This window comes from Triturus cristatus, chromosome 2_1 (assembly GCF_964204655.1).
Source record: "Triturus cristatus chromosome 2_1, aTriCri1.1, whole genome shotgun sequence".
Classification (NCBI taxonomy): domain Eukaryota; kingdom Metazoa; phylum Chordata; class Amphibia; order Caudata; family Salamandridae; genus Triturus; species Triturus cristatus.
The window spans coordinates 1,175,395,765-1,175,419,488 of NC_140581.1; the positions used below are offsets into that span (position 1 = coordinate 1,175,395,765).

Consider the following 23,724-nt stretch of genomic DNA (forward strand, 5'->3'; position numbering starts at 1 on the left):
CAGACTGCCAATCCTAGTCATCCAACTCGAGTCCATCCCTAGTCCACTGGTCCCGCAGCCCCAGAAGCGCATCCGCCCGGACGTTTATCGATTTCTTGTAGATGAGCGAGATCGTGCTCTCAGGCATATGGCCATCAAGGATCCGGTCCTCCAAAGGGGAGGACTCAGGCACCTTCTCCCCCTCCACGAGGACTGACCGGAGGGCATGACGCACCTGAACATAGCAGAAAAACTCGGAAGTCCCCAGCTCATACTCCTTCTGCAACTCTTCAAAGGACTTCACCCTCCCCTTAATCAGCACATCTCCGACCCTGGAGATGCCGATCAGGTCCCATTTATCAAAACCTTTTGTATGCCAAAGCCTACCCAATCTTTCAGATTCAAACAGCGGGGTAGCGAGGGTGAGCCTATCCTTCCAGCCCAGCGAGTCAGTTGCCATCCTCCACACACGCACCGCCACCCCAGTGGGCCCCGTGAGGGACGAGTCCAGGGACCGCGAGTACAACGCCCTGTGATAGTTACCACCACGCAGCAACCACCTATCCATGGCATAACCAGGGCTGAGGGCAGGGCCATAGAGACCATGATTAATCGCGCTCAGCTGGGTGGCCCAATAGTAGCGTCGGATGTCTGGAAGCGCAATACCCCCATCATACCATGGAAGCGTCAACTTAGCAATTGCTATTCGCGGCCGCCCGTCCCACAACAACGTTCTTTGGAGGCTTTCGATCTCCCGAAAGTATTTGGCCGGTACCCAATCTAGAGTATTCTGCAATGCGTAGAGGAACCGGGGAAGAGACATCATTTTGAACAAGGCAGCGCGCCCAACGAGGGAGAGCGGCAGCCTCCGCCAGCCCTCTACATCCCGCCGCAGGCGCGCTAGGGGGGGGAGCAGATTCCTCTCATACCGCAAAGCGGAGTCCGTGGAGATAAAGATCCCCAGATACACAAAGCCCTGCTGAGCGATCTGGATCGAACAAGTTCGCGGGATCGGTGGAACCTCGCCACTCAGAACATATAGATACGATTTACTCCAGTTGATGACGTGACCCGAATTCCTACCGAAAGATGTAAGAACGTCACAGACCACTATCAGCGATTTCTTGGGCGAGGCAAGATACAACAGGATGTCATCAGCATATAGCGAAATGCGGTCCTCGTGTTCGGGCGACCATCTAAGTCCCCGTATATCCGGGTTCCAGCGTATCCAAGCCGCCAGTGGCTCAAGGGCGAGGGCGAACAACAATGGCGACAGGGGGCAACCTTGCCGAGTGCCCCTCCCAAGCTGAAACGGAGTCGACGCCCGGCCATTTACCACCACACTCGCAAGGGGTCCCTCATACAGCAACCTCACCCAGCTCACAAAATCATGGCCAAAGCCGAACTTGGCCAGCACAGCCCACAAATATGCCCATTCCACCGTATCAAAGGCCATTGTGGCATCGAGAGACGCCACAACAGCTGGTTCACGCAGCGTGCCCGCCCTGGCGATTACACCATGAAGGCGCCGAAGGTTTAACGCAGTGTTACGATGCGGAATAAAACCGGATTGATCCGGGTGGATCAGGTCTCCAAGTACCCTGATCAATCGGGCCGCAAGGACTTTAGCCAGAATCTTCGGCTCAGCGTTAAGAAGTGAGATAGGCCTCTATGAGGCACACTTATCTCGGGGTTTACCATCTTTGTGTATAACAACAATTGTCGCCAGTCGCTGATCCAACGGGAGGGTCCCACTCCCCCGCGCCTCCACGAACATGGCGCGCAGGTGAGGGGCAACCCTATCCGGAAACAGCTTATACAGGTCAATTGGCAAGCCATTCGGGCCCGAGGCCTTGCCCGAGTTCAGCGCGCGGATAGCTCCCGCCACCTCATCGACCGTTATGTCTCCATCCAGATCGTCCCTATCTGCGTCGGAAAGACAGGGCAAAGCGATTTCACGCGAGTCCTCGGGCGGCCTATCCGACACTGAGGCATAAACCATACGGAAATAGTCCGTGAAGCACTGTACAATCCTCTCAGGTTCCACAATCACCTCTCCCCCCTCTCCCGTCAACTCCGGCACTACTCTATTAACCCGTTCTTTTTTGTCCAGCCAAGCTAGGAGTTTCCCGGCCTTGTCACCAACATCATACAAGTGGCCCTGCTGTTCCCTACTGAGGGTCTTAGCGGCATTCGTCACCAGGTCCTTATACTCGGCTTGCTTCAAGCTCAGCTCATGCAGTGAGGCCTCTGTAACCTCCTCCTCTAGCGCTCCCTCCAAAGCCACAATCTCCTCCTCAACCTGCATAACCTCGCCATCTCTCTGCCGCTTGGCCGCCACTACAAGGGAGAGGGCCTCCCCTCGCAGCACGGTCTTAAATGCTTCCCACAGGGACACTGCCGAGTCCACGGATCCCTGATTGTCCTTGAAAAAATTATCAACTGTCTTCACCAGTGCGCTGCGCATCCTGGGGTCTCGGAAGTACCAAGGGTTAATAGGAGCCACCCTTCCCCCTCCCTCACGGCCAACATCCAGCCTGACCCACACTGGCGAATGGTCCGATATACCACGCGCCATGTGCCTGGCCTCGGACACCAATGAGGCGTGCGCAGCCAGAGTGAGCAGGTAATCAATCCTAGAGAGGCTACCATGCGCTCCGGAGTGGAAGGTGTATTGGCTCTGTGTGGGGTGCCGGAGCCTCCAGCAGTCTATCAGGCCAAGTGTGTCAAGAAAGTCTGGAAGCCACTTCTGAGCCCCCCTGTGTCTCTGGGCGGGTATCTATCCAGCAGCCCAGAGCCGACAGCATTGAAATCACCCCCCACCACAAGCATACCCCCCGGGAGATCCAGCAAGGCCCTACCCATATCTGTAAACGTGGAGGCCTGCAGGGCCGGCAGGACATAAACCGAAACTAAAACCAAAGTTCTTCCTTCCCACCGCCCCGCCACCGCCACAAACCTCCCCCTATCGTCAACAATGGTGGAGTCCACCTCAAATGGTAGCGAGGCTCTGACTAGGATGCCCACACCCCTGGACCCAGAGGAAAATCCCGAATGAGCTATGAATTTATACCCCTTCCTATTAAGAGCATAGCACGTGTTACCTATAAGGTGCGTCTCCTGCAGTAGGGCGACATCCGGCAATGACCGTTTCAAGAATTGCAAAACAATCCCGCGCTTAATGCGATCCCCCAAACCATTAACATTCCAGCTAATAACAGTTAAACCCCTACCCCCCATCCCCAAACGTAAGGAGGCCCACCCCACACCCGAAGAGCAACCATGGAACAGTCCTGAAAATAATCAATACGCCTTGCAGAAACAAACCCCCCAACAACAAACCCAAAATCCCAACTATCCCCCCCCACCCTGCACCCCTGCTGCAGCTTACAAAGCCCCCCCAACTTGCAGTGTGCCTGTCGCCCTACCAAACCCAAAATCTACAAAAAGTACCCTAAGGGAGAAAAGAGTCCCCCCAGTCCTCCCACAACCCTCCGTATTTACTGCATTCTGTTCAAGTCATTAGCTAGAGTCAAATCGAGTCAGTCCGGTTCCGAAGACATCAACCTTGTTCATCCCGGCCACTGTCCCCGTCTGCGGCAGTGTCCTCTCCCGTCCGTCGTCGGGGCAGAGCGTCCAGCCATTCATCGGCCATGACAGGCGACTCAAAAAAGAATGTTCGGTCTTCGTACACCACACGTAGTCTGGCAGGGAAGAGCATGGCATATTTCAATTCCCTCTCCCGAAGCCGCCTCTTCACCCCCAGGAAGCCCTGCCTCTGCACCTGCTGGGTGAAGTCAGGATAGAAATTCACCGACGCGTTCTGGAAGGGGACCGGGCCCGTCACCCTCGATGCTTGCAGGATAGCGTCCCGATCTCGAAAATGAAAGAGCCGGGCGACAATCGGCCTCGGTGGGGCTCCCACCTTGGGCCTACCACCCGGCACCCTATGGGCCCTCTCAACTGCGAAAAACTTTCCAAGACCCTTAGGCTGCAGATGGTTAAGCACCAAGTCCTCCACTAGCAGGTCTACAGAAGTCTCGTCCGAGGACTCCGGGACCCCGATAACGCGCACGTTGTTGCGCCTGGCCCGGCTCTCAAAGTCCTCCAGCCGACGGGCGGCGAGATCACTCTCGGTCCGCAACTTACGGACCTCGGTCTGTAGTTCCGAGACATCATCAGCGAGGCCCGTGGTCTTGAGGTCCAGGGTTTTAACTCGCTCGTTCGTTTTGCCCAAATCCGCGCGGATCAGATTAACGTCCACCAAGATGGAATCCACTTTGTGCGCCAGGGCATCAAACTGTCTCCCAATCGAAGTCTGCAGCCCTTCGAGCGCGCCCATGACATCCTGGAGCGTGAGCTCCGGGGCCAAGGGTGAGGCAGTCTTCTGTGCATCCGGCGACTGGCTCGGTCCACCCGGTGACCCCTTCACTAAATGTTTTAAGTTCAACAAAGCCTCCCAGCAGGATCACCCAGAGGGTGTGTTGGCAGTCTTCATTTAGACTCTTCAGGCCTTTCATGGGTCTTCATTTGCTGCAGGTACACTGGTGAGGTCAGGATGTGTGGGCTGCACATGCTTAGTTTTCTCCAATGGCACTGCACAGAGATTGGGTAAACGATTTCCGGTGTCATTCATGTAGAATTTCTGTCTACACTTTTCGATGGAGGGAGGCAAGTTTTTTAATAAAAGTCAGTTTGCTTCACAGTTTTATAACTGTCAGGACTGCTGGCTTTAGACAGCAGACGATGTCAGGTTTTGGTCTCCCAAGACTGGAAAATCAGGCGAATTGGTCTTGCAAAAATGCTTATCTATCAATCAATCAATCAATCAGTCATTTGTAAAGCGCAATACATACCCGCGAGGGTCTCAAGGTGCTGGGGGCCACTACTGATCGAACAGCCAGGTCTTGAGCATCCTCCTGAAGGTCAGCAGGTCTTGGGTCTGTCGTAGGCTCAGTGGGAGGGTGTTCCATGTCTTGGCGGCGAGGTGGGAGAAGGATCTCCCGCCGGTGGTGGATGCGCGGGACAGTGGCGAGTGAGAGGTCGGCGGAGCGGAGCTGGCGGTTGGGGATGTAGAAGGAAAGCAGTCTGTTGAGGTAGGTTGGGCCGGTCTTGTGGAGTGCCTTGTGTGCGTGGGTGAGGATCTTGAAGGATATCCTCTTGCTGACGGGGAGCCAGTGCAGGTCCCTCAGGTGGGGGGGTGATGTGGCCGTGGCGTGGTACGTCGAGGATCAGTCCTGTCGAGGCGTTTTGGATGCGTTGTAGTCGTTTGAGCTTGGTCGCGGCTCCCGCGTAGAGGGCGTTTTCGTAGTCGAGTCTGCTGCTGACGAGGGCCTGGGTGACTGTCTTTCTTGTATCTGTCAGGATCCATCTGTAGATCTTGCTGAGCATGCGGAGGGTGTTGAAGCAGGAGGAGGAGACAGCGTTGACCTGCTTGGTCATTGAGAGCGTTGAGTCGAGGATGATTCCCAGGTTGCGTGCGTGGTCGGTGAGTGTCGGGGCTGCTCCCAGTGCCGTCTGCCACCAGGAGTCGTCCCAGGCTGAAGGGTTGGGGCCGAGGATGATGACCTCCGTCTTGTCAGAGTTCAGCTTCAGACGGCTGGTCTTCATCCAGTCGGCGACTGCCTTCATTCTTCGTGGAGGTTGGCTTTGGCGGTGATGGGGTCCTTGGTGAGGGAGAGGATCAGTTGTGTCGTCGGTGTAGGAGATTATGTTGAGGTCGTGCTGTCGGGCGACGTGTGCGAGCGCGGCCATGTAAGTGTTGAATAGTGGCGGGCTGAGGGAGGAACCCTGGGGTACGCCGCAGATGATCTCGGAGGCTTCGGACTGGAATGGGGTAGGGGGACGCTCTGGGTTCTGCCGGAGAGGAAGGAGGTGGTCCATTCCAGAGCCTTGTCTCGGATCCCTGCGGCTTGGAGGCATGCGTGTAGTGTGCAGTGGCAGACTGTGTCGAAGGTCTAGGAGGATGAGTGCTGCTGTCTCGCCGTTGTCCATCAGGGTCCTGATGTCGTCGGTGGCGGCGATGAGGACGATCTCGGTACTGCGGTTGCTACGGAACCCTGACTGGGAACGGTCCAGTATTCTGTTTTCTTCGAGGTATCGGGTTAGCTGTCTGTTGACGATTTTCTCAATGACCTTGGCCGAGAAGGGGAGCAGAGAGACGGGCCGGAAGTTCTTGAGGTCTCTTGGGTCAGCCTTGGGTTTTTTCAGTTGGGCGTTGATCTCTGCGTGTTTCCAGCTCTCTGGAAAGGTTGCGGTCTCGAGGGAGAGATTGATGACGTTGCGCAGCTGGGGTGCGATGGAGCTGCTTGCTTTGTTGAAGACGTGGTGCGGGAAGGGATCTGACAGAGAGCCGGAGTGGATTGTGCTCATGGTCTTGATGGTGTAATCGATGCTCACGCTGGCCCAGGCTAGCAGGGGGTCGTGGTTGTTGGTGTGCGGAGGGTAGGTTGTGTTGCTTTCTGTTGGTTCTATCTGGGTGTTGAAGCTGTCGTGGATGTCTGCTATCTTGCGGTGGAAGAAGGTGACGAGGGAGTCTCACAGGGTTTGTGACAGCGGGATGTCTGTGTTGGAGCAGGGGTTGGAGAGTTCCTTCACGATGTTGAAGAGCTCCTTGCTATTGTGTGCGTTGTTGTCGAGGTGGTCTTTAAACAAGGTTCTCGTGGCGGCCCTGATGAGGTGGTGGTGGTTGCAGATGGCGTCCTTGTGTACTGCGCGGCTGTCCGGAGTTTGTTCGCTGTGCCATTTCTTCTGTAGTTTACGGCATGCTTGCTTGGAGGCTAGGAGTTCTGGGGTGAACCAGCTGGCCCCCTTGCTGGTGTCTCTGTGGGGGTGGTTCTTCAGCAGGGCAAGGATGTTGGTGCAGTCTTCGATCCAGCGTCAGTCAGAGGGTATGCCCCCTAGGTTAGCTTCACATGATGAGAAGTGGAATGATTCAAAATAAAAGGGGTACAAAGTATGTAGGAACAAGAACCAAGAGAACGTTCCTACTATAGGAATGAGAGTAAGGCAGGAATTAGAACAAGGTGAGTGCAAAGTCTAAATACCTGTGCAGTCAAGACAGGAAAGCAAGAGGCAAGTCTGGTGAGAAGGGACTGTCTTAGCCGGTCGTATCTAATACAGAGGAAGTTAAGCAGATACTGCCTTACTATGACTGTGCATTTTTCTAAACATTTTGTAGATTACTAATTGGTATTAGGGACACTGGTAGGGTTTGTGAGAGAATGGGTAGTTCCCCATCAGAGTAACCTATGCTATAAAAACAGAGCCTACTTGGAGGCGGCATCCAGCTCCTTGCATTGCGTTGGGATTCCAGTAGGTCTATTTCCGTATTAGTCTGCTAGACAAACTCAATGGCCACAGTCTCCATGGTGCTTGTCGCTGCTACTGTAGTCTATGGATGCTGCCTCTTCCCCAGGGTCCAGGCTATATGAGTGAATGTGTCCGCCATGAGATGTGGTTTTGGTGATGGGACTACTGCAGTGGTGCTCTGTCCTGAAAGAACAATGAATTGCCTCTGCTCTTTGCGAACAGTACACTGGATAAAACCTGCCTCGTAAGAAAGTATAGTTTTGTATAATGTTAGACACTTCACGAGACAATCTATTAGTATATTTAGTTTTAAATTCCCATTTTTCAGAAATGAACGCCTCAGAAAAACAATGCATCTTAGACCAGTATTCTGTCTTTTTTTTCTTTCAGCTATGCGAAAGGTGATCTGGATATTTCTTATATAACCTCCAGAATTGCTGGTATGACCCATTAAAAATATTTTTGTAATTCTTACGTCATCATGTTCAATGCACCTTTGTTTTCCACCTGCACAGTTTCTAATGCCCTTTAATGATTACTTTCAGTGATGTCCTTCCCAGCTGAAGGTGTGGAATCTGCTATCAAGAATAATATTGAAGATGTACGACTATTTTTTGACTCAAAACATCCTGGACACTATGCTGTGTACAATCTGTCTCCAAGGTCATATAGGCCTGCTCGATTTCACAACAGAGTATGTATTAAACCTTCCACTTTCAAGCATGTTTTGGTTTGTTTAGTCACCATAACTTTCATTTTTAACAACCACTGTTTTCTCTAGCAATGCAAAGAACTGTGAATAATGGAGGAAACTGTAGTTTAGACACTTGTACTGATGAGCCGTAGCAGCATTAAATAGTGTGCCATTTCCACCATCTCATTACTGTGAGCTGTTGGGGAAAGGGGTGATCTGAAACTGTAGAGATTTACTTACCCGATATGGTCCAGAGGTGTGCTAGTTGTCACCAGGGACTCTGAGGAAGTTTGGGGATTAGAGGATTGTTGTATATGCCCTTTCGTTATGTTAATGAGCTTTGATTATTTTTTCCTATTTGTAGGATAGTCAAACACTGTGTAAGGGACAATATTGCTTTTTTTCCTTCTCGAGACTATTTGTGTTCGTTGACCATTTGAATTGGAAATGCAAACTCATTATTTTCCTATGCTTTTTACTTTCTCTGCACCATGGTTTTCGCTCATTCTCTTTGATTGAGGAAGACAGCATAAGATTGCTTTGCCGAATTTTAGGCGTTTTTAAACTACCCGATTTGTATATTTCATTTTGTATGATTTTGCATTTCCCCTGTTTTTAAAATTCTTGACCACATACTTGCATGATAAAATAGCTGCTCTGAAGCTAAACACACCGCTATTTTGCGGGTTACACGTCACTCCAGTTACACTCTGAAGCCAGGCGGCGGCCATCTTACTACAGGCGAGGCACGCCGGAAGGCGATCCGGACGCTCTAGGCGTCACAAGGGCTCCGCCCGCGCATTTAAAAGAGGCCATGGCGACGCGCAGCGGTCACGCGCAGTGGGATCGCCGGGTCAACGCCGGAGTTACGCCAGAGTTCAGCCCGTCTGCGCACGTCCGCGCTGAGGACGGGCTGCAGGGCGGGCTGAGTAAGGGGAATCTAGAGCTTTCCTCCAAGGTAACTCACTCATATACCATCCAAGATTTGCTTGCTATGAAACCTAGCTCGCTCTCCTGCCATCATAGACATACCCCGGAAGCGCTTCGGGAAGGATATTTATGTGGTACATGCAGGTTTAACTTTTACACTATCCCCGAATTTAATAACAATGTTCAGTCCCCTCGCCAACTGCTTAATGAGGCCACTGCTGAGAAAGGCTATTCGATCAACGCCCGTTCCATCATCAAAAATAACATCTACTTTCACGATTTCGTGACAGCTAGGAATCCAGCTTGGGTTTTTATCACGGAGACTTGGGCCACAGACACATCGGAACATGATCTCCTCCTAGCCATCCCAGAGAACTATGCCCTACAGAGATTAGACAGAGTTAAACGTAGAGGTGGCGGCCTAGCTATCCTTCACCGGTCGCATCTCACTTGTAGAACTAATGCTCTGTCAAAACTATCAGACCCCTTTGAGGCCCTTCATTTCTGTATTTCATCATCACCATCCTCGTCATTCTCAGGGATTCTGATGTATAGGCCCCCTGGGCTGAGATCCCAGTTCAGCAGTGACCTGTTTAGATTATTAGAACCTTACGCAGGCAAACCGCACTTCACCATACTAGGGGACCTTAACTTTCATCTAGAGGACATCACATCTAAAGATACTATATCCTTGATTGATCCCCTAGATGCTTGCGGTTTCACACAGCTGGTCAGGGAACCCACACATAGAGCAGGCCATACGCTGGACGCAATTTTTTCTAATGACTCCCGGATCATGACAGGCCCACCGGAACAGCTAGTTTGGACTGACCACTTAGCAGTACCTATCGTACTTACCACCTCTAGTATAGAGTTTCCCATGAAGGAGATTTCTTCAAGAGAATGTAAGCGAAATTACAAAAATATTTCTAATGAATCCCTGGCCCCGTTTTTCGGAACCTTTTCCCTGACTTCAGATCCAGAGAAGGCAGCCTCGGAACTAGCCAACTGCATTTCTGGGGCTGTGGATATTTTAGCTCCTGCCACCCCTAGGTATGCTGCGAGGCGTAAACCCTCTGCCCCGTGGTTTGGGGAGCAACTTAGGCTGATGAGACAAGGATGTAGAAGACAGGAAAGACAGTGGAGGAGGACATGGGACACTAAGGATAGAGAGCTGTACAAAAGTTCCCTAAAGATTTATAAGACCTCAGTTATCAAAACCAAACAAGACCACTTCTCCAACATTACTACATCCTTGACATCATCTAGGGAACTTTTCAAAATCGTAGATTCCCTCTGCTCATTACAGACACCTGATCCTATAATAGGCTCTCAGGAGCTCTGTGACAACATCTCAAGCTTCTTTCACACGAAAATTGTAGACATTTCCATGCAATTGGAAATACAGAGGAAGCGTCTGGGAACACATATAGCCACGGATCTGTCAATTTTAGAAACATGGTCAAAGGATCCTGACAAGACCCTTACCAAATTCCCTCCTGTCACTCTGGAAAATCTTAACCTCCTGCTGAATAGGCCGAAGTCCTCCTCTCCCTTGGATCCATGTCCGCTTAAAACTCTGAAGGAATGCAGGGACACCTTCCTTCCCTGCATCCTGGAGGTTATGAATAGTGCTTTAGAGCACGGTGTATTCCCCTCGGCTTGGAAGAGGGCCATCGTCAGGCCGTTACTGAGGAAACCCTCTTTGGATCCTGCAGTGCTAAAAAACTTTAGACCTATTTCTCTTCTACCTGCCCCAGCCAAAATGCTTGAGATGCACCTGAACCATCATCTGTCTGCCTTCCTGGACTTCTCTGGATTCCTTGATCAGACTTAACATGGTTTCAGAAAACTACACAGCACAGAGTCTGCACTCACTGTTGTGACCAACAACATCAGGATGAAGCTAGACAAAGGACAGACCACGATGCTGGTCTTATTGGATCTGACCGCTGCATTCGACACCCTTTCTCCCTCAGTCTTAACATCTCGACTGAGGGAGTTGGGGGTGGAGGGGCCCGCACTTAACCTTCTATCCTCCTTTCTAGAGCTTAGGGAGCAGAGGGTCCAAATGGGCAAATACCTCTCCCCTGTAAAGTCCTTGCAATGTGGGGTGCCACAAGGGTCGGCTCTAAGTCCGACCCTATTCAACATCTATGTGGCCCCACTTGCTAGACTAGTAAGATCTCAGGGGATGGAGGTAGTGTCATATGCAGACGACACTCAGATCATGGTGTCCCTGTCACGGTCTGTCAGCACCACAGCGTTCATCTTCAGGAGTTGCATGCAATCGGTTGCCGATTGGATGACGCTCAATTCCTTGAAGCTGAATGGCGACAAGACCGAGGTGCTGATATTCGGAAAGGACAGGGACGCCTGGTCGAGTGAATGGTGGCCGCCATCACTGGGAACCTGTCCGACCCGTTCACAGTCGGCAAGAAACCTGGGGGTCATCTTTGACATTGAGCTGGCCATGAACCTACAGATCAATAGAACTGTAGCTACCTGCTGGGGAGTTCTAAAAATCCTTCGCAGAATAGCTCACTACTTATCCCCGCAGGCAAGAAAACAAACAGTGGTAGCAATGGTTGGATCTCGCTTAGATTATTGCAATGCATTATACACTGAGATTAACAAGGGATTGGTACATCGCCTGCAAGTAACACAGAATGCAGCAGCGAGATTTGTTCTGGACCTTCCTTGCTCCGCCTCCGCCACATTAGCCAGGAAGAATCTTCATTGGCTACCCATTGAGCAACGCATCTCTTTGCTCTCTTTGATTACTTGCCTAGTCCATAAGGCTCTTACAGCAGGATCGGCCGACGGACTGGGATCTCTGCTTTCTAACTGTACCCAGCAGATGTCTCAGATCTTCTCAACAAAACCTCCTTGTTATCCCCCGCACTAAAAAGACAAGATGGGGAGGTAGAGCCTTTGCATCAGTGGCCCCCCGACTATGGAATGCTCTCCCCTGCGAGCTCAAGGCCCTTTCATCCTTGCCCCTCTTTAAGAGAGCTCTCAAGACCTGGTATTTTGGGAAAGCCTATTATTAAGCATTGCATGGTTACTCAATATATTATGTTAGGCGCCTTGATGCCCATTGGGCTGAGTTTTGCGTGTTATAAATTTATTTCATTTCATTTCTCAGTTGAAGGTAATTGTTGCTTCTGGAAACTCCTACAGGGTTGTACAGAGATTTGTTTGCTGGTACCACACATGCATGTGAGCACAGCAGGCAAACAGTTCCCGTCACTTACCTGTTAATATTTTTTGCCAAATGTAGTGTCAAAACCTGCTTCTCCTTACACTAGCTAATCCCCAAGCACTTCCAGGCTATTTTGGATATTTTCCTGCTGTTTTTATTTCTCTATCATTTTCTTTTGTCTACTCCCATTCCTTATTCCACAATGATCTAGTTTAAAGCAATGTATGTTGTGACATTGACTATTTGCAGGAGCCTGACCCACAAAAAAGGTCTTTTCTTGTTTGGAGAACAGTCATTTCTTGATGTACACACATGTCTGTGTGCTATCAGCTATACTCTACAAAGTCCCTGTGGATCTACTTGGCTCCCATGCCTTTGGGTTTGTTGTACCCATAGGTCAAGTCAGCCTCCCTTCTATGAACGGGTTAAGAAGACCAAGTCTCCATCTGGTTTGATAATGCAAGATATATGCCCCTCGCATGAAATGTAGTGCTTCCTCCAAGCAGTATGTGTTCCAGTCCCATTATGATACAGTACATCATCCAAATATATAATGCTCTGTGTATTTGGCAGTACAGTGGAATAGCATCACCCGTCCAGTGAGCAGAGATTCCCTGCTTAAGAAGCAGTGTTGGAGACATGCTTTTTCTAGTGTTAAGACATGCCATCAGTCCTTTCTCCTCCAAGAGTCTCAAGAAGTGGAAGCACACGGCCATGATAGCCTTTCTGAGCGCCCAATATCTCCAGTTCATTAGAAAGGAGTCCTAACACTGGAAGTTGACCACATGTGACCTATTATTACCCTTACTTTCACTTCCACTTCCTGTCACTCATCTTAGAGTTGCATGGCTCACAGGAAAATGTCCTGATGCCAGTGGTCCAGCTCCTCAGGACTCTGTCCCCTTTAGACTGTCCAGTGGCAGTTCTTCCCTTAACAATTATCTGCTCCTGGGTGGATTCAACTGACCCTTCAAACCAGCAGCAGCTGGTTCAAGGATTTGGTGAGTTCCTTATAGCTCCCCTGAGATTCAGCTGAAATATTTGTCTCCATGCTGTTCTTGATTCTCAGATCAGACTTCCAGTGTCGAAGGCTAAAGTGTACCTCTGTGACCCTTCTACCTCCGGTTGCAGTGCTGACACCGATGCGGGTAACTGCATACAAACATAGCAATCTCTAGCATCCATAGTCTTTACATATTCATACAATAACTTTGAAAAAACGTTATTAGAAAAATCTGTTATAGACCTATCCTTATGTAAGTCAGTTATATTTACCTGTTTAGTTGCATGAGTACCATAAACCTCTTCTCTATTAGTCTTGTTCTCAGTGTTATTTTCTATCTCTTCAAATGTTACTCTAAATGAAATTATTATTGCTAATGCAATCCATAGAAGCATTAGTAATCCTGTACAACAACACACCTTGCACCATCTTCGGAGAAACCCACATGTAGGTTTTCTACCTTCTGTGTTTGCCATTTCGGAAATCATCAGTGTCTTTTGAATTAGCCTCTTTTATTCACAACTAAAATTTTGTCTAAACCCAAGGCTCTAAGCCCCTACTTGGTTCTTTCAGTTATATGTCTCATCCGGTATTTCAATCACTCTTCATTTGTCTCTTGTCACTTCAATTCGGCATGTGATCGTCTTTGTCCTTGTTTTTGCAGTCTTGGTTCAGAACTTCCTGATCATCCTTCTCTTCTCTGATATCAGATAAGATAACTCTCAGGATTTCCGAATCATCTTAGTCTTCAACCACTTACGGTACAGTCACTCCTAGACATTCTTGGCTGTCAGCTTCCTCTGGTATATCAGGAAGTGCCACATACGTCCATTCCGGTGACTTGTTCTTCTAGTTTGGTTTCTTGACCCTCTTTTCTTTCAAGTGTGTCTGATCAGTGTTTTCTGATTTTTCTTGGCTAGACACTTCATTCACCTGTTCAGCTTTAGATGATTTTACCCTCGTCAGTCGGTACCTCAATCTTTTTATTTTATTGGGCCAAATTTCTTCCTTCAACGGTCTTTTCAATTTATTTCCCTTCTCACCTCGCTCTGCTTTCCAAGCTCTCTTCCTCAAAACTCGTCCTTCTTGGCCGCCTTCTTCACTTCCCTCTGATTCTGTGTCGATGTGACTTTTATCTTCCTTTGATTTCTCCTTCAGGACCTCAGTATCCCTATCTATAATTTTCCCTCCTGGTGATTCTTCCACACAATCTTCCTGCTGACTAACTGTCCCTTCATCTACCTGGATGTGTGGTTTCCCTACACCTCCTCAGGGGTCTTCCGCAACTATCTTACCCTCTCTCTCTGTATCTAATTCCTCACCTTCTACTTCTATGACCTCAGGTGGAATTTCTCTCGTGCTTGTATGTGGTGCTTCTTTATCAAGAACCTCTTGGTCAGTTTCCTCAAGGTTTTCCTTCATCTTTCCATGGAGCCCCACCTGTTCGGTGTCTGATTCTGAGCTAGTATTGGGAAATTTCCAGTCGCCTCCTTAACGGTAAATTGTCTTGCTCTTTCACTTGGCTCGACTTAAATTCTCCTCTTTTTGGAGTTTGTCTCGTTCTTGTTTCTTCTGATTCTGATTCCGAACTGGTAGCATACTCTCCCAAATACTCTTCCTCTAGTCTATTTACAGGACTAGGGATTCGAAGAGTATGGCTAGCATGAATCCAGTTCTTTACCCTGGCACACGTTACAGCAGTCGTCGTGGTCAGAATCACTTGACGTGGTTTTCCCCACCGTGGGACCAGGCAATTCCTCCTTCTATGCACTTTAATCCTTACCCAGTCTCCAGGACTTAAATCATGAGCTGGCGGCTTTTCAAGGGTGGTTGCATCCGATCCAACCTAGTGAAACACAGAATGAACGGAATCAGCCAATCCCTTGCAATAATCCAACACAAAGTCATCAGATATGGGCAGTAGTTTGTTGACAGGAATGAAAACATGTCTCATCGCTCTACCCATAACTATTTAATGGGGGCTCAGGCCAGTATTCCTATCAGGAATCGATCTAATAGTCACGAGCACTAGAGGCAAGACATCAGGCCATTTTAAACCTGTGGCCAAACACATTTTTCCCACTCTGTTTTTAATGGTGCCATTCATTTGTTCCACTACTCCAGAAGCCTCTGGACGATAGGCACAATGTAGTTTCTGTTGTACATTCAATGCTTCACAAATCAATTTTATGATTTCATTCTGCAAATGCTTTCCTCTATCTGATTCAATCGTTACTGGAAAACCAAACCTAGGAATGAATTCTCTCAATAGGAGTTTCACTACTGTGACCCCATCACTCCTTCTGATCGGGTATGTTTCCACCCAACGTGAAAACAGACAACTATTAGAACATATCTTAGCCGATTACATGGGGGCATTTTAATGAAATCAATTTGCATTCTGGTGAAAGGACCTCCCTCCCGTTCTGTGGTTCCCAAACTCACCACTGTTTTCCTTCCTGGATTATACTGCTGACATAGGACATCTTTGGCAAAGGCTCTCAGCCACAAGTCGGAACTTGCCATTATACCAGATCTGTTTGAAAAGTCTGATCATGGCATCCCTGCCCACATGTGCTTGTCCATGGTACATCCGTGCCATGGTAGAGATCATGCTATCCGGCATTACTGGTCTTCCATCACGATAAACCTAAACTCGGTCTGTCTCACGTGGTGCGCATCCTGATTTTATCCACTGTTTCCTTTCCTCCCCTCCTCTCCTGCCTCTTCCATAAACTGTCTCCCTTCTTCCCAAGTATTCACAGTGTTAGTAAAGAGTAAGGGACATGAGTTCATTTCCTTTTCCCGATTCCGATATACTGAATTTTGGTTTCGCGCACAGTACTGCGCCATGTCATTTGCAAATTCAATCCCAGCTGACACATAGTCAGTACCCTTTGAGTGGGCTGAGCATTTTATGACAGCAATTTGTTTAGGCAGCTGTATCGTCTCAAGCAACTTGCCAACCACTTCCGCATTCCTTATAGGAGTTCCACTTGGCGTCAAGAACCCTCTTTGGGACCAGATCTGCCCAAAATCATGCACGACTCCAAATCCATACTGGCTATCAGTAATCACAGTGACTTGCAGATTCTTTCCCAACTTTCATGCTCTTGTTAACGCAAACAATTCAGCAAGTTGAGCTGATCTCACTCCTTTAAGACAAGACGCTTCCAATACAGCCGCTACAGTACAGACCGCATATGCTGCACTCAAAATTCCTTCTTCAGTTCTCAGACATGACCCATCCACAAACATTACATAGTCACTTTCTTTCAGAGACACATCTTTTATATCCGGTCGGGGCTTAGTAAAAAAATCAAGCACTTCCAAACAATCGTGAACCACGTCATCCTTCACTTCAACATTCACAGCATCAGGCAGCAACGTTGAGGGATTTACATTGACACCTCACAAGGCTCACATTTGTAGCACCCAGAATGACTTTCTCATATTTAGTTAGACGACTGTGAGTCATAAACTGTGTACGGCTCCTTGTTAAAAGGATCGCAACATCGTGGGGTACAAACACTCTCACAGGATATCCCATCACGATTCCTTCACTCTGTTCCAAACTCTTACAGGTAGCAGCCACTGCTTTCAAACAACCAGGCAACGCTACCGCTACAGGATCTAGTACTGCTGAAAAGTATGCAATTAGTCGTCTGTTTTCCATGCTTTTGTACCAACACAGAAAGTGAACACCCATCTCTCTCGCTGCAATAGAGTTCAAACTCCTTCTCATAGTCAGGCATTCCTAGTGCTGGTGCTTCACACAAACTGTCTCTCAATTGTCTAAATACCTTCATCTCCTCTTTGTTCAGTTCAAGGGGGTCTTTCACATTACTCTTTGTCAAGCGTACCAGGTTTTGCAATCAGCGAGAAATTGCTGATCCACTGACAATACCCACCATTCCAAGAAACATTCTCACCTCTCTTTGAGTCATTGGTGCTCTCATTCCCTCTGTTATTCTGATTCTGTCTGTAGTCACTTTCCTCAGGCCTTTCTCAATCTTATGACCTAAGTATTGTGCTTCTTTCTTACAAAATTGTAATTTCGGTGGGGATACCTTAAGTCTTCCATCCGCCAAATGATTCAACAATGCAACTGTGTTCACTACACATGCCTCATGTTTTCGATGCCACCAATAGGTCATCGATGTATTGCACTAGAACTGAACTTTCAGGCATTTTTAAATCTTTCAAAGATTTCTTTAGAATTTGATTAAAGATTGATGGACTTTCCGTATACCCCTGTGGGATTCGGCACCATGCCAAAGTACGTTCGCCGAACCGGAAGCAAAAATCTGTTGGCTGTCAGGGTGCAATGGGATAGAAAAGAAAGCATGACACAGGTCAATGACTGTGTACCATTCTGCATCATGGGGAATCTGATATAGAATCACTGAAGGATTTGGTACAATGGGACAACAAGGTACAACAATTTTATTCACTTTTCTCAAATCTTGCACTATCCTGAAAGTTCCATTAGGCTTCTTCAAACCCATAATTGGTGAATCACACGGAATACTCATTATTTCTCTCAAAATTCCTTGTTCAATCATTTTGTCTATCACCGGATTCACTCCTGCAATTATTTCCGGTGTTAATTTATACTGGGGAATGTTTGGATAGCCCACTCCTTCTTTTACTGTTCTTTTCACAGGGTCTACTTTTTTCATCTGAAAGAAACACGTTAGTTAGATTCCTTACCTTAGAATATCCCCAGGCGTCAGGCTGGATCCGGAAAGATTTTTGTCAGCAATACCCTTGCGTGTCACTAGGCGTCGTCTGCGGCTCCGCGTCCGTCATCGTCGCCGGGATGATGTCGTTGGAGTACTTAGACGCCGCCCTCGCGCGCTGACGTCAGTTCTTCTTTTTTCCGCACCAGTAAGCGCAGATCCGGGAAGGGCATACCCTTTAGTCACTTTTTGGCTAAACTTTTTGAACTTTTTTGGTTCCTCTTTTGAGCCGACCTCGACTCTTGGTGCTGGTAGGGATGCCCGGTTTCAAGCCGTGCGACGCCTGTCATCGCCTGATGTCGGTCACGGATCTTCACCATCTGTGTCTCTACTGCCTTGGGGCCGACCATGATCCCGAGTCGTGCCTCGACTGCCAGGCCTTGACCTCGAAGGCTAGGCGGGAGCGGTCCTGCAAGCTGCTCGAGATCCATCAGTTCGTCGGGATCGAAGTCCTCGCATTCCGGTAAGTCGAGGCACAGTAAGAAGTCGTCGAAGTGGTGACATCGCTCTTCTGACTCCCCTCGCTGGTCGCGCGACTCGGCTGAGGGTTCGGATGGCACCACCCGCGCGGCTCCGTCGGAGCCACAGAAGTCGCATGTCCCATACCCTCCGGTCCCTGGGCCTAATGCGACTCCGGTGGAGATCCGAGACTTCCTCGTGGCCATGAGGAGTCCCGCTTTGCTATCGAGACCTGCCGGCGCGCCTTCGGGCCCCGCAGGTCCGACTGGGAGGCCTAGCGAGCCAACGGCTCTGGCGCCACCGTCGACTTTGGTCCCGACGCTGCAGGCCCCCGTGGGATCCAGGCCTGGATCCAGGTCGACGCTGGTTGACCTTACGACCCCTCCGCCGGTGCCGACCCCTTCGGTGCCACCCCCGGCGCTGTCTTCGGATGACGTCGTCCCCAGGTTCAGTCCCGTTCCGGGCCCGGCGTCGGAGCGGTGCCGCCGACGGATGAGCAATTCATCCACCGCCCGGCTCCGACCTTTCATCCTGTCTACCAGGAGTCGGATGACGGGGACGAATGGGTGGGGTCTGAGGACCCTCTGGCACAGCAGTGTCAATTTGACCAGGACTGGGCAGAAGAGCTGGGGGATGCCAGTGGTCTCGACACCTCCCCTGACACTGGCTTCATCTCTCCTCCCTCCGTGGCTACCGAGGAGGGTGCTACCTATTCTTTTGTGCTGCGCAGGGCTCCCGAAGCCCTTTATCTGGAGCTTCCTGCAGTGGCCGTGAGGTCTAACCTCCTCACTGAAATGCTTCAACCGCCAGTAAGCTCTTCAGAGCCTCTACTGCAGTTCAGTGAAGCACTGACCGACGTTCTGATGGGCACCTGGTCCAAGCCCTCCACAGTCACTCCTGAGGACCGGAACGTGGCCCGGCGCAACCGCCCCGGGCGACCCTAGCTTGCTGTCGGTGCACCCCACTACTGAGAGCCTGGTTATCCAGGCCTCTACATCCCAGACCGCCTTCTCGTCCGCTCCTCCGGATCGGGAATCCAAAAGGTTGGAACAGTTTGGAAAGAAGCTGTTGTCCTCCCTCAGTTTGGGGTTGGGGTCTATCAACACCGCGTGCCTTTTGGACCCTTACATCCACTCCTTGTGGGATATGGTGGTGGACGTGCTGCCCCAGTGTCCGGAGGAGGCCAGGACACGGCTCGCCAAGGCTCTTGCCGACGGGCGGGATGCGGCACGGTACTCGATTCGATGTGGGCTTGACACCACGGACTTGCTAGGTAGGGCGATTGCAACGACGGTGGCGATTCGTCGCCACGCCTGGCTGAGGTCCACGAATTTCTCCGGGGATGTCCAGAGCACCCTCATGGACATGCCCTTCGATGGCCGTCACCTTTTTGGCGACAAAGCGGATAGTGCGCTGGAGCGTTTTAAGGACTCCAGGGCTACGGCCAAGTCCTTGGGCCTCTCGGCCCGTGCACGCAAACTTCCGCTTTTAGCCCCTTTCGTGGCCAAGGAAGGGGCGCCCCCACACGTCCGTCTAGCCACAGGCTGCAGACCCAATCTCAACGCGGTCGCGGACGTGGATTCTGCCGAGGCGGAGCAGGGGGGACAGAGAGCCGGTCAGCCCACATCTGGCCCAGCAGCATCTGCCTCACAGCCTTCCTAGTCTGACCTGTCAGTCCCATTCCACGCCAGTGGGAGGCATGGTTCGCCATTACCTGCTCCACTGGCGTACCATCACGTCGGACAGGTGGGTGCTGCAGATCGTCCGAAGGGGCTACTCCCTCCCCTTCGAGGTGACCCCCTCCAGCCATGCCACCGCAGTACCACCGCATGTCGGGGGATCACTTGTTACTTCTGCAGGAGGAATTTACGGCCCTCTTGGCCAAGGGGACCATCGAGCGCGTTCCTGGCCCAGAAGTAGTTCGGGGTTGTTATTCCCACTACTTTCTGGTTCCCAAGAAGGGCAAAGGGGGCCTACGCCCTATCTTGGACCTCAGGAGCGTCAACGTCTTCCTCCGGAAGGAGAAGTTCAAGATGCTCACCGTAGCTCAGGTTCTGGCTGCCCTAGACCCTGGAGACTGAATGGTAGCGTTGGACTTGCAGGACTCATATTTTCACATCCCCGTGCTGCCGGCCCACCGGCGCTACCTGCGGTTCTCGGTTGGCCACGAGCACTTTCAGTTTACCGTGCTCCCCTTCGGCCTCACCAGTGCTCCTCTGGTGTTCACGAAAGTGATGGCGGTGGGTGCAGCTCATCTGCACAGATTAGGGGTTCCAGTCGTCCACTATCTCGACGACTGGTTGTTGAAGGCGGGCTCGCCCCAGGCAGTCGTCTCCCACCTCCAGACTACGGCCAACCTCCTGCATTTGCTGGGGTTCTCCAGCATCGTGCCGAAGTCGCATCTGAGTCCCTCGCAGAAGCTCCTTTTCATCGAAGCGGTTCTGGACTCGCGCAGTTTCGGGTCTTTCCTCCGGAACAGCGGGTTCGGGATATTCAGGCTCTGATTCCGATCTTTCAGCCTTTATCCCAAATATTGGTCAGGTTGATGCTGAGGTTACTGGGGCTGATGGCCTCCTGCATCCTGCTGGTTCATTACGCCAGGTGGCGGTTGCGGGCTCTGCAGTGGGTACTGAAGTTCCAGTGGGCCCAACATCGGGGCAACCTGTCCGACCACGTCTGGATCTCGGAGGGCACTGCAAGACAGTTGCAGTGGTGGCTCACTGACCCTGATTGGGTCAGTGGCAGATCCCTCTCCCTACCCCAACCGGAGCATGTGGTAGTGACTGATGCGTTCCTCCTGAACTGGGGGGGCCACATGGGAGAAGCGGAGATCAGAGGCCTCTGGTCTCCGGCGGAGTCCCGGCTCCATATCAACCTATTAGAGCTGCGGCGATCCGGCTTGCACTGAAGGCATTCCTTCCCTCTGTTCGGGGAAGTGTAGTGCAGGTGTTCACGGACAACACCACCGCCATGTTGTATTGCAACAAACAGGGCGGGGTGGGGTCGTGGACCCTTTGTTAGGAGGCTCTGCGCCTCTGGACATGGCTGGAACATCAGGGCATCACCCTGGTGGTTCAACATCTAGCGGGCTCTTTGAATGCCAGAGCAGACGAACTCAGCTGCCGGTGCATGATGGATCACGAAAAGCGTCTGAACTCGGACGTGGCGCAAGGTCTCTTTCTGCAGTGGGGAGAGCCTTGGTTAGATCCATTCGCCACCGAAGAGGACTCGCAATGTCAGCAGTTCTGCGCGTTGGTATTTCCAAGGCGGCACTCGCTCGGAGACGCTTTTCGTCGCGAGTGGAGTTGCGGTCTGTTGTACGCCTTTCCGCCTATACCACTTCTGCCCAGAGTGCTGAAGAAGATCAGGCGCGACCGGGCCCAAGTCATCTTGGTGGCTCCGGATTGGGCACGAAGGTACTGGTATCCCGAGCTACTCAGTATGTCCATCGATCCCCCGATACGACCGCCTCTTCAGGAGGACCTTCTGTCGCAGCAGCAGGGGATGGTCCTCCACCCGAACCTGTCCAGCCTCCACCTCCATGCGTGGAGATTGAGCTGCGGCAGTTGATGCCATTTGACTTGCCTCCTGAAGTCTGTGATGTTGTTCTGGCAGCCAGGCGTCCCTCCACAAAGACGGTATACGTCTGCCGGTGGAACAAATTTGTGGCATGGTGCACAGCAAAGGCTGAGGATCCCCTTTCTGCCCCTCTTTCTGAGGTTCTCCTCTTTCTTCTTTCTTTGGCCCAGCAGGGCTCTGCTCTGGGCACCTTGAAGGGTTATCTTGCTGCAATCTCTGCTTTCTTAAGGCTTCCTGATCAGCCTTCTCTTTTCAAGTCCCCTGTTGTCTCCCGTTTTCTCAAGGGCATTACTCAAATGTTCCCTCCTGTTCCATTCGTAATGCCTCAGTGGGACTTGAACCTTGTTCTTACTTTTCTGATGTGCGCTCCCTTTGAACCCCTTCACAACTCTCCACTTCGTCTACTGACTCTGAAAACTGCCTTCCTGGTGGCTATCACCTCCACTAGGCGGGTGAGTGAGCTCCAGGCTCTGTCAGCTAAGCCTCCCTTCCTTTCGGTTCATCCGGATAAGGTTGTCCTCCGGACCCGACCTTCTTTCCTTCCTAAAGTCGAGACTCCCTTTCACATCGGGCAATCTGTCACGCTGCCCACCTTCTTTCCGCCTCAGCATCCTTCAAAAGATGAAGACAGGCTCCACCGTCTGGACCCAAAACGTGCGCTGTCATTTTATTTGGCCCGCACAAACCAGTTCCGGGTGGATGACCAAATTTTTGTTGGATATGTAGGTGCGAAGAAGGGTAAAGCTGTGCACAAGCGGACCATCTCGCGATGGGTCGTGTTGTGTATTAAACTCTGCTATTCTTTGGCGGAAAAGGTCCCTCCTGTTGGGCTGTGAGCCCATTCCACCCGGGCCACAGCGGCGACAACTGCCCTGGGACAGGGAGTCCCCTTGCAGGACATCTGTCAGGCGGCGACGTGGGCTTCACTGCACACGTTCGCCAAGCACTATTGCCTGGACAGCCAAGTCCGGAGAGATGGCCACTTTGGCCGTTCTGTTCTCCAGGACTTTCTGGTGTGATCTTGGTACGCAGGCCCACCTCCGGGGTTGGTATTGCTGGGGTATCTATTCTAAAGTGAGGAATCTAACTAACGTGTTTCTTTCAGATGAACAAGTTACTTACCTTCGGTAACGATGTATCTGTAAGAAACATTAGTTAGTTAGATTCCTCACCGACCCACCCAGCCTCCCCGAACCGACATCTAGGGTTAAGGTTCTCCCTTTCAGGGCCCTAGATTTGTTGGCACCAGTGTCGGTCTCTTGCATGGCTCAGCGTCCCTGGCGCGGAAAGCTATGTATAAGAACTGACGTCAGCGCGTGAGGGCGGCGTCTAAGTACTCCGACGACGTCATTCTGGCGCACGACACCGACGACGGACGCGGAGCCGCAGACGACGCCAAGCGACGCACAAGGGGTATTGCTACAAAAATCTTTCCGGATCCAGTCTGACGCCTGGGGATATTCTAAGGTGAGGAATCTAACTAACTAATGTTACTTACAGATACAACGTTACCGAAGGTAAGTAACTTGTTCTTTAGGCTTCCAAGTGCCTCTGAAACTGTAGCTGTGAATTCAGTTTGCAGGTTTAAAATCAGCGTGTGGTTGCTGCTTGTGTTTTTTTTTGTTTTGTTTGTGAACTAGGATTTCGCAAAACAAGTGTCTCTATCGTTGAATATGTCTCAAATTCCTATTTAAAAGCAATTTCACCAAAGGTGTGCATCGTCTCTCGGGACCTCGGCCTTTGGTGCTGGCGGTGTGTTCCAATGGGAATTTATGTGTAGACCTTCAGGGGAAAGGTTTTCAGTGTCTGCCGGCCTAGCTGT

General features: G+C 50.7%; 1 protein-coding gene across 3 annotated transcripts in view; it reads left to right on the forward strand.

Moving 5' to 3' along the window:
• GAK (cyclin G associated kinase) overlaps positions 1 to 23,724 on the forward strand; it is a 1,898,577-nt gene that overhangs the window by 788,493 nt on the left and 1,086,360 nt on the right. For all 3 annotated transcript variants that reach the window (XM_085636622.1, XM_085636624.1, XM_085636623.1), the window contains exons 12-13: positions 7,681 to 7,730; positions 7,836 to 7,984. In XM_085636622.1, coding sequence (XP_085492748.1) covers positions 7,681 to 7,730; positions 7,836 to 7,984 — 199 coding nt within the window. The remainder of the gene's footprint in view (positions 1 to 7,680; positions 7,731 to 7,835; positions 7,985 to 23,724) is intronic.